The sequence below is a fragment of the Enhydra lutris genome, unplaced genomic scaffold (assembly GCF_002288905.1).
Source record: "Enhydra lutris kenyoni isolate GAN:26980312 unplaced genomic scaffold, ASM228890v2 scaffoldscaffold27, whole genome shotgun sequence".
Lineage (NCBI taxonomy): Eukaryota > Metazoa > Chordata > Mammalia > Carnivora > Mustelidae > Enhydra > Enhydra lutris.
Window position 1 is genome coordinate 18,575,305 of NW_019154111.1, and position 10,734 is coordinate 18,586,038.

Sequence of the window (10,734 nt, forward strand, 5' to 3'; positions counted from 1 at the left end):
AAAAAAAAAAAAAAAAAAAAAAAAAAAAAAAAAAAAAAAACCTTTTCTCCACATCCATGGATGTGGAGAAAAGGAAACCTGTGTGCACTGTTGGTAGGACTATAAATTGGTGTAGTCACTATAGATATCATTGTCTTATATGTGAATATCTAATTATCTAGCAACATTTATTAAAGAGGTTTTCTTTTTTACATTGGGTATCCTGGGCTGCCTAGTTAATAGTTAAATATTAGTTGACTGTATGTATTTGGTTTCTCAAATTTCTGGGTTCTCAAATCTGTTCAATTTGTCTTTGTGTTTTTATGTCAGTACCATACTATTTTTTGTTGTTATTGTTAGTACTGTACTATTTTTGATGACTATATTTCTACAGCTCTATAGTATATCTTGAATTCAGAAAGTGTAATGGCCCCTGCTTTTATTTCTCAGGAAGGCTTTGGCTTTTTAGGGTCTTCCGTGGTTCTGTATAAATTTCAGGAGTGTTTTTTTCTACTTTTGTAGAGAAGAAATACCATTGGAATTTGATAGGGTCTTCCAGTCCATGAACATAGGATACCTTTCCATTTATATATGTTCGATTTTTTTAATCTATCCGTGTCTTAGAGTTGTCAGAGTGGAGATCTTTCACCTCCTTAGTAAAATTTATGCCTAAGTATTTTATTGTTTTTGATGCTATGTTAATGCATTTTATTTCTTTTTTAGAAAATTCATTGTTAGTGTACAGAAATGCCACTAGTTTTGTAGGTTAATTTTGTATCCTCTAACTACTGAATTCATTGATTAGATCTAATAGTTTTTTTGGTTGAGTCTTCAGGATTTTCCTTATATAAAATCATATTCTCTACAGATAGAGACCATTTTACTTCTTTGCAATTCCGATACCTTTTATTTCTTTTTCTTACCTAGTTTCTTGAGCTAGGACTTTTAGTATTATCTTGAATAGGAACGTTGAGGATGGGCACTCTTGTGTTACTCCTGATCTTCAAGAAAAATCTTTAACCTTTTACCATTGAATCTGATGTTAGCTGTAGGCTGGTTTATTATGCTGAGATAACTATGTTCCTTCTTCCTTCTGGAAATGCATTTTTAAGACTCTTAGAATTATTCTACAAGGAATATAGCAGAACTGATATTTGTGTCAGTTTTTTTATACATATAATCTGGAAGATTAGATCGATATAAGGGAATTTTTTAAAAATGCTTTGCATCTAGCAGACATAATGTTAATTTAATCATACATAACATCAAATATGCAATGTGTTTCTCTTGAGGGTATGGGAATAACTTCATCTTCTTATTACATTCTTTTTATTGTATGAAATCACAAGAAGTTTGTTACTGTGTTGTTGCCTCATCTCAGTGATTAAGAAAAAGGGAGAGATGGGGTTTTTGTTTTTTGAGGGAGATTGACTCATAGAAAGTGGATCAGCTTGGAGGGGATGTTAGGGTCCAAGAGCCTTGTAATTATTCTTTATATTTGCATTAAAATTGAGACCAGTTATGTGAATTCCACCATTCAAGATGGATTTGTTTTACTCCTTTTGATAGGGTAGGCTGAGCTGGCAGGGGACCTACATTGCAATTTGAAGTAGAGGTCATAAATGTCTGAAGTTCAACAGTAAGAGGAAACTGTGAAAGATAGGTCAGATGATACCTGTTTTATTATTGAATGATTGGTTAAGTAATCTCAGATTTGGAAATTGACAGAGACAATGAGGGTAGGGTAAGAAGAGTGTCCCAGGCAGAAGAAACACAAGCAAAATGCATGACTGGGAAAATGTAACATCTTCGGTAAACATTGAACAACAAATTTGTACAGATAATGGAATTATCCAAGCGATTGAAAAGAGAATGGAATGAAATTTGGGAGGACCAGAATACTAGGCTAAGGTGTTTGGGTATCATTCTCTTTATTCGTGTTCACTTATTCATTTAATTCCTCGTCACCTTTCTTTTTCCTTACTTCCCTCCCTTCTCTGAGATTATAGACTGACCAAGGATAGTGAGAACAATATGTAGAAATAGGGAGTCATGATGAGGAGTGGATGATAAAAACAAAAAAACAAACAAAAAACAACGTTCACTTTTAATGTGAGGGCTTTGTGGGTGCCTGAAAGGAAAGGCCTTGCCTTCAGTTGGAGAGCTGGAACTCAGGAGAAAGGCCACTGGTATGTACTGATTTACAGCATTGTTTTGAGAAATAACTGGAAATATTCTGCCAAGGACCTGTGTCTGTGTTTGTAATATGGGGATGGGAAGGCAGCATAGAAAACAGAGCAGAAATAATCATTAGGGTAGAGTTAGGCTCTATTTTTATGATAAATTGTGGTTCAAGTAATAATAGAGAATTAACTTATTGGTGAAGTAGATTAATTTAACACTTAAATCTTTTGATCAGTGGTTTTAGGTTCTGTTGCTAAATTCATATTTGCTACTCTCAAACTCTTGGCTACTAGAAAATATATGATAAGTGTTGGTTGAAGTCTTCTTTTGGAATCAGTGTTAGGTTTGTGCCAGTTACTTCTTATGATATATTATCTGTAAATGACCAGATTTATAAACAATATAAATACAGTAGACCAGCATATGAACTAATCTCAGGGAAAACACTGTTTATAAACAAATCTTAGTCTACTTGCCTTTTTTGTACTAAAGGACAAAGATGAGTATTACAAGAAAATGACAGAATATAATTTGTTTGAAAAGAAATATACCATAATTAGAGTGTGAAGTCAGAGGAAAAACTAATTTCTTCAGTGGGAAAAAGAAGAACTTAATTGAGTGAGGTTGGCACGTATGAAGGCGTCATAATGGAAAAATAGCTATTAATGCCTTTTTTCAGTGATTGACAATGTTAATACAGTTATCCTGGTTCTAGAAAATAGATTAACGAGAGAGGATAATGATGCTAAACAGTGCTGTGAAAAGTGCTTTTTATAAATTATCTTTTTTTTTAAGATAAGAGCAAATTTAATGATTCAAGTATTTGATATTTGTAGTTTTTAAAGCATTAGAAAAATATCACAAGATATAAAATTGGAGGTGTTGGGTGAAATGTAGTAGAGTTATCTTTATGCTGTTTAAAATTTTCATAACTCTAAGAGAGTTGGATACCACATAGGCTTTGAGTCCTCCTGAGCCCTTCTGTAAAGGGATTTGCTCATCCCTGTGGCCTCTTGGAGCTTGTTTCCAGTGATGTGAGGGGGATGTGGGGAATGTGGCAAAGAAAGTCTAGGGTTGGAGATTTGCAAGTCCAGACCCAAAAGCTGCTGCATCAGGTCAGCATTTTCTCTATTCCTCCAAGTCCATTTTTTTTTTAGTATTTCCCTCTTTGCAAAGCCATTATGATGTAATCGACCAGGGAAACATATCTCTTCCATCACTGAATTCTTACAGCACCTGATCAGTAGCTTTCTTGTGGCAATTCCATTCTGTTCTGTGTACTATTTTCAGTTATTTTTGATATAAAGTATAAGCTTCTGGAAGGCCCTTTTGTAGCTACTGAAGAGCCTTTTAGAGTGGTTGCTGTACGGTCGGTGTAAGAAAGGGTAAATAGTAAAATAACCGGAACATTGCCAACACTGTTGAGAGCCTTTGTCTTAGTGTCCCTTTACAAAGATTTAACAAATCTCTATATGGAGTAAGGTCAATGATGTGTAGGTCTGAGGTGACCATCTTCCATGGTTTATGTTTTAAAAAGAAACATAGCCTCTTCTAGGAGAAATGGATAGAGGCTTCTAGAAAGATTTCCCCATGATGTGGTTCTTTACTTCTTGAGTTAGGGAGTTGCCATCCTTTTGAGCTATGAAACTCAAACCATTCCCCAAGGGAAAAAATGCATAACTCCACAAAATTTTGCTCACAACTTGAGTGGTTCAGATTCCCAAAGGTCCAGGTTAAGAACTCCCTAGCCTAGAAAATTTTAAATGTGAAAACCACAACCCCCATGTAAAGAACAGGAGGAAAAAATATTTCTGTATTAAAAATTTGTCAAAGTAGTGGAATATTTTCATCATTGAAGTCACTGATTTTTAATATGACAATTAATGATTTTTGAAGTAGTTACTGAAATTGATAATTTTCCAACTGATAATTAAAAACGCTTTGTATAATAGATACTAGAGGCATTGCAGAGAATAAAGATACATTTGGGCATCTGTTATGGTCCTGACCATTGACTCTTTTTAAAAGACATGAAAAACATCCTGTGACGGGATTCTGAATGTGGAAACAGTACTTCCTATGTAATGAAGAGGAGGTAAATAAAAGTACATTTCTTATTTTAAATACTTGTCAGTCAGGAAAAATATCTTGATAATTGAAGTCATAATTGATTCTGAAGTGGTAATTGAAATTGATAATTTTCAATTGATAATTGAAAATGCTCTGTGCAATGGATACTAGGGCGCATTGCAGAGAATAAAAATACATTTGGGCATCTGTTATGGTCAGGGTTGAATAATCCTCTTTAAAAGACCTGGAAAATGCTCTGTGCCAGGAAAGGACATCTGTGAAGTAAGTAATCTATTGTCACAATGTGTTGAAATCAAGAATTTAAAGAAAATGAGGTCCTCATAGAGTGATGCTTGTGTCTGGGCCCTACCATGGACTCCAGTGTCCGTGTATCTCCATTTTCTTTATCTACTACCCCAAATCAGACATTAGCAACAGATGTGTTACCCAGCATTTTAAAATCTGATATCCCACATCTGTGAACCATCTTCCAGACTTTACTTATTTTGAGGAGGGAGAGGTAGAGGAAGTGGTGTGAAAACCCAGGTTCTCTGGAGGGTTCAGAAAAGAAATAAGCATTACTTGTACCATAACCATATGTACAACTCCTCTGGTGAAAGGAGATCTACTTAAAGTGGCCAGGAAGAGCCTCCACTCCACCCTCCCAAAAAAGTAGAGTCCTGGCCAAGAAACCAGAGTACCTGAATTCTGGTCTGCTTAACATGATGTAGATTTCACTCTCCATGACCCTAAATTGGATTGGATGTGGGCTGTGAGGGAAAAGGCCAAAGATGACACCTAGGTGTTGGGTTTGAGCAGCTGGATGAATAGATTGCTGTTAATGACATAGCATAATTCATTGAAGGAATGATTGGTATGGGGATCTGGAAGTCAGGATTGCATTTTGGGCTTGTTAGTCCTCATGCAAACTGAAATGGTAAATAAGAAGCAGTTGAAAGTGTAAGTCAAACTTTTCTGAAGGGTTGGAGCTATAGATGCATGGTATTTATGACCATGTGCTTTGAGGAGAGCACCCAGGTGATGATCCTGTAGATTAAGAAGTCCAAGAACCCCATCTAATATTTACAAATGTTAACCTCTCATGGGAGCACATGGTGGCTCAATCCCAGGACCCTGAGATCATGACCTGAGCCGAAGGCAGAGGCTTAACCCACTGAGCCACCCAGGCGCCCCTATTTTTAAACATTTTGAAGAGCAGTACATTATTAAAACTAACCAACAGGGGGCTGGAGAGAGGTGGGTATGGTTATAAAAGATCAATATATGGTGTTAAAACTCCTCAGTGTTTTGGGGCACCTGGGTGGCTCAGTCGGTTGGAGATCTTGGTTTAGGCTTAAGTCATGGTCCCAGGGCCTCATGTCAGGCTCTGTGCTCAGCAGGGAAGTCTGACTGAGTCCCTCCCCCACTCACACATGCTCACGTGCATGCGCATCTTCGCTCTCTCTCAAATCTTAAAAAATATTCCAGTGTTTTGACTGTTGTGATGAATATATGAATTGAATTTACATAAATAACTAATACAAATGAGTAAGCATAAAACTGAGAAACTCTGGATAAGATGGATGATTATATCAAAGTCAGTATCCTGGTTGTGATACAATTATAGTTTTATAAGATGCTGCCATCAGAGACACTAGGCAGTGTGTAATGGGTGTATCTGTTTCTTAAAACTGCACATGAAACTAATTTCAATTGAGAAGCCAACTTTTAAGAAAACAATTATATAAGCTTTCCGTTAATTTAAAAACAAAAGTAATAAACACTCAAGAAAACAAGGGTTGCCTGAGTGAGATAATTGGTTAAGCACCATTCTTGGTTTCAACTTAGGTCATGACCTCAGTGTCATGAGATTGAGCCCCAAGTGCAGCTCTGTGCTCAGAAGAGTCTGCATGAGATTCTCTCTCTTCTTCTCCCCCTCCTGCTTGTGAATGCAGCTTTCTCTCTCAAATAATAAATCTCTAAACCAAACCAAAAAAGCAAAAATGGGACATTAACATTCTTACAAGTAAAAAAAAAAAAAAAGAAAGAAAAAAAGGTTAACCAACTGATTTACCTCCTTCAAGTCTATCTAGCGTTAACAAGGAGAAAAAAAAATTGTCTTTACTGTATTAGCTTTTCCCCTTTTTTGACGTTTGAAAGTATGCAATTCTAGTTTCACAAAGTCATACCAGTAGTCCGCAAACTTAGAAAGCTTTCAATCTCTGAAAATTTAAATTTTTTTTGTAAATTTAATTTTATTGAGAAAAGGCTATTCAGAGGTCATTTGATACAGCAAGGCTCTGCTTTTCTCGGGCTGCATTTTTTCAGACAAATGCAGTTAGGGTATTCATATTTTTTTAGAAGCAGTAGGAAATGTCTCTTACAAAGAAAATGCTTAAAAACCCAGCAGTGAGTCAAATAACTTCACTTAATATTAAGAGCTGTTAATATGAAGATATACATATTTGAAGATGTTAAATAGTGTTTTGTGAATTTGAACTATGACCTGTTTTAAGATGTTAAATACTAGTTCTTACTGGAATTAGAACTCCTTACATGGACATGCATGCACATAACCACTTTAATTTTTCTGTGGAAAGATATTTATCAGCATTTAAGCAAAGATGAGATCATATTCCATATTATTTTAGTGTATTTGAAGTATTGTAATTACAGGTTGTTAAACATAATTTTTGTTTTTAGGACTTTGATTTCAGTTACCTGGAACAAATATGCCACACATTCTTTAACACTTTTGTTAGTTTTTAATGGAAATCATTTTGACTTTGAACACAGTGAAGAGAAACTTTGTTTCTTTTACTTTGCATCCTATTAATTAAATTGTGTTTGTTCTTGAGATGACATAAAAAGTTATTTATTAGTGATTTTGTTTAAGAAAATTTTGGGTAGGGGCACCTGGGTGGCTCAATCCATTAAGCATCTGCCTTCGGCTCAGGTCATTATCCTAGCGTCCTGGGGTTGAGCCCCACTTGGGGCTCCCAGCTCAGCAGGGAGTCTGCTGTTCAGCCTCCCCCTGTAGTGCCCCCCGCCCCCCCAGCTCGTCCATGCACATCCTGGCGCTCTCTCTCAAATAAATCAATAAAACCTTTTAAAAAAAATCTTGGCTTTTTAAAAACTTGTTTTTAAATGAATTTGATTTTTTAAATCAACCTGGAAACATTTTTTTTTTTTTTTTTAGGAGAGAACCCCAGATCTGCTTTTCTAATGAATAAATATCAGACTTCCTACATCCTTCTAACCTGTTGTTTGTGCTGGAGACAGAGTGATCTTTCCAAAATCCTATTTAAAATCTCTCAGTGAAATCCTGTTGTTGTGAGAACCAACTCTAGATGCCCTAATGTGGCTGTGAAGAGTAGTTTATGAAGTAGCTGACCTCTCTCCAGCTCTATCTCCCATGTACCTTCCACTGCCCCCCAATATCTATCATTTCCACAACTATTCATCTCATCTCTATAGTCCTGGTGCTCTTTAAAAAATTTTTTTTTAAGATTTTATTTATTTATTTGACAGACCGAGATCACAAGTATGCAGAGAGGCAGGCAGAGAGAGAGGAGGAAGATGGCTCCCTGGCTGAGCAGAAAGCCCGGTGTGGGACTCAATCCCAGGACCCTGGGATCATGACCAGAGCGGAAGGCAGAGGCTTTAATCCACTGAGCCACCCAGGCGCCCCCTGGTGCTCTTTTACTAGAACATCTTTCCCCATTTCTTGACTCTTTCTATATGTCCTGATACTACCATCCTGTTGACCTGCATGGCCCCTACTTATTTTTTTCAGGCATTATTTTTTAAAGCTGCTTTAAAGAATGTAATCTGATCAATTTAAAGCTCTTCAGGAAATAGAAAAGTTAATCTGTATTCTCCTGGGTGTTTAGTGTTATACTCAGTATTAATCCAGTCTTCAGGTGGACCTTTATTATAGCACAGTTGTATTATCTGGTCCAGGTTTCTTTATGATGGAAGTAAGAAAGGAAAAGGAATTAAAGTCCAGAGAAACATTTGTAGCCCATCCAGTACATCCCACACAGTGCATGGCTCATAGGACCTCCTCAGTTTAGCAGTTTTTATGGTGAGCTAATAAAGGAAATTGATTATGAATTGTGGAAGAGAAGGGAATCATAAGGAAAAGTTCAAAGAAATTATACAAGAAAAGGATTATTTCACTGGATCAGTGAAAATAATTTTCCATGTAAACATCTTTAAAAATGTTGGTAGCAGGCTTCTCCTACTTTCAATGAAATTTAGAAGAAGAGAATGGAATTCAAATATGGTGCCAATCTGTAAGAGAGTGGAGGGTTTCTTGGTAGCATGAAGCTATTTTTTTTTTTTTTTTTTTTTTTTTTTTTTTTTTAGTAGCATGAAGCTATTGATGCTAGAATGAGAATATTAAGATTTAAATGGTAGGAAGTTCTATCAGTTAATCAAATAATACTTTAATAATTTAGCACAAACACACAAACTTGTTATGAAAATGAAGGGAATGTTTTTCGAAAGGACAAAGAAGTAGAACATTATTCAGTATCTCACCACTCTGGAAATCTGAAAGAACAAAACAAGATATTTATCTATCTGGAACTACTCAGGGCTGACCTTCCAAAGACGGAGGGATGGACTGAAAAAGCTTCCAGACAATGTACTGTAATTTCAAGGAAATAAGGACTTCCTGGTTTTAGAGTTGTTGTGGAGAGGCTGGACCAGGAATTATTATAATTAGATTTTTGATAAACTGAGCTATTACCATTAGCAGTTTAACAACTTTTTTTGGTGAACAAAACCAAAATGAAAAGTGCCCAAGAAATTTAATCAGACTGCCAACCTAATTAAATATCATTCTGTATTCCCAATAAGTAGCTGAGAGAATTTATTAAAAACAGTTGAGTCCTTAAATCTTTGCTTGAATCTGCGAGTCACGGTCATTCAGTAATCACTTATGTGTAATTTCTGTTTTTCAAGCTGGATAACGCGGATGAACAAGCAGCCCAGATCAGGAGGGAACTTGACGGCCGATTACAGCTGGCAGAGACAATGGCAAAGGTAAATTATTAACTTCGACATCCGGTGCAACATTTCTTTTTACTCCTATTTCTGTGAGCTGAAAGAGTTCTGTATAGATAGTATAATTCTATCATTTTCTTCTCTGTGTGCATGCTCCTTAAGCCCAAATACCTGAGTGCATATTATCTAAATGGAGCATATTTTCTATTTTACACATCCTTTCTTACACATAGAACATGTTTAAACTCAATAACTTTTGTAGATTATTCTGAAAGTGATGCCTGAATTTCTCAAATGACCAGATTTAAAAGAATTTTAATATTGTGCTAAATATAACCTAATCAGGGAGTAAAATTTTGTCTCTGCAAAATCATGTATTCCAAGCTATTTAACATGTGCTTGGCATATAGTGGGGTCAACTAATATTTGAATGGATGAAAAATCTAACTGAAGTTTCTAATAAAAGACTTTCACAGGTAGTGTGTTCAATATAATTTATTTGTACAGTCAAGTGTTTCTATGTAACAGGAATAAATTTCAAACCTATTCTCTTTTTTTTCCATTTTATTTTATTTTCAGTGTTCCAACATTCCTTGTTTATGCACCACACCCAGTACTCTATGCAATACGTGCCTTCCGTGATACCCACCACCAGGCTCACCCAACCCCTCACTCTCCTCCCCTCCAAAACCCTCAGTTTGCTTCTCAGAGTCCACAGTCTCTCATGGTTCATCTCCCCGCTCCAATTTTCCCCAACTCACTTCTTTCCATCTCCCAATGTCCTCCATGTTATTCCTTATGTTCCACAAGTAAATGAAACCATATGATAATTGACTCTCTGCTTGACTTATTTCACTCAGCATAATCCGCTCCAGTCCCGTCCATGTTGATACAAAAGTTGGGTATTCATTCTTTCTGATGGAGGCATAATACTCCATTGTATATATGGACCATATCTTCTTTATCCATTCATTCGTTGAAGGACATCTTGGTTCTTTCCATAGTTTGCCAACTATGGCCATTGCTGCTATGAACATTGGGGTACAGATGGCCCTTCTTTTCACTACATCTGTATCTTTGGGGTAAATACCCCAAAGTAGTGCAATTGTAGGGTCATACAGAAGCTCTATTTTTAACTTCTTAAGGAATCTTCACACTGTTTTCCAAAGTGGCTGCACCAACTTGCATTCCCACTGATAGTGTAAGAGGGTTCCCCTTTCTCCCCATCCTCTCCAACACATGTTGTTTACTGTCTTGTTGATTTTTGCCATCCTGCCTGGTGTAAGGTGGTATCTCAGTGTGGTTTTGATTTGAATCTCCCTGATGGCTAATGATGATGAACATTTTTTCATGTGTCTGTTAGCCATTTGTATGTCTTCTTTGGAGAATTGTCTGTTCATGTCTTCTGCCCATTTTTTGACGTGATTATCTGTTTTGTGTGTGTTGAGTTTGAGGAGTTCTTTATAGATCTTGGATATCAGCCCTTTT

General features: G+C 36.2%; 1 protein-coding gene across 5 annotated transcripts in view; it reads left to right on the forward strand.

Moving 5' to 3' along the window:
- Positions 1-10,734, forward strand: part of LOC111151929 (calcium dependent secretion activator 2) — a 532,957-nt gene that overhangs the window by 207,033 nt on the left and 315,190 nt on the right. For all 5 annotated transcript variants that reach the window (XM_022510148.1, XM_022510149.1, XM_022510145.1 and 2 more), the window contains exon 4: positions 9,205-9,285. In XM_022510148.1, coding sequence (XP_022365856.1) covers positions 9,205-9,285 — 81 coding nt within the window. The remainder of the gene's footprint in view (positions 1-9,204; positions 9,286-10,734) is intronic.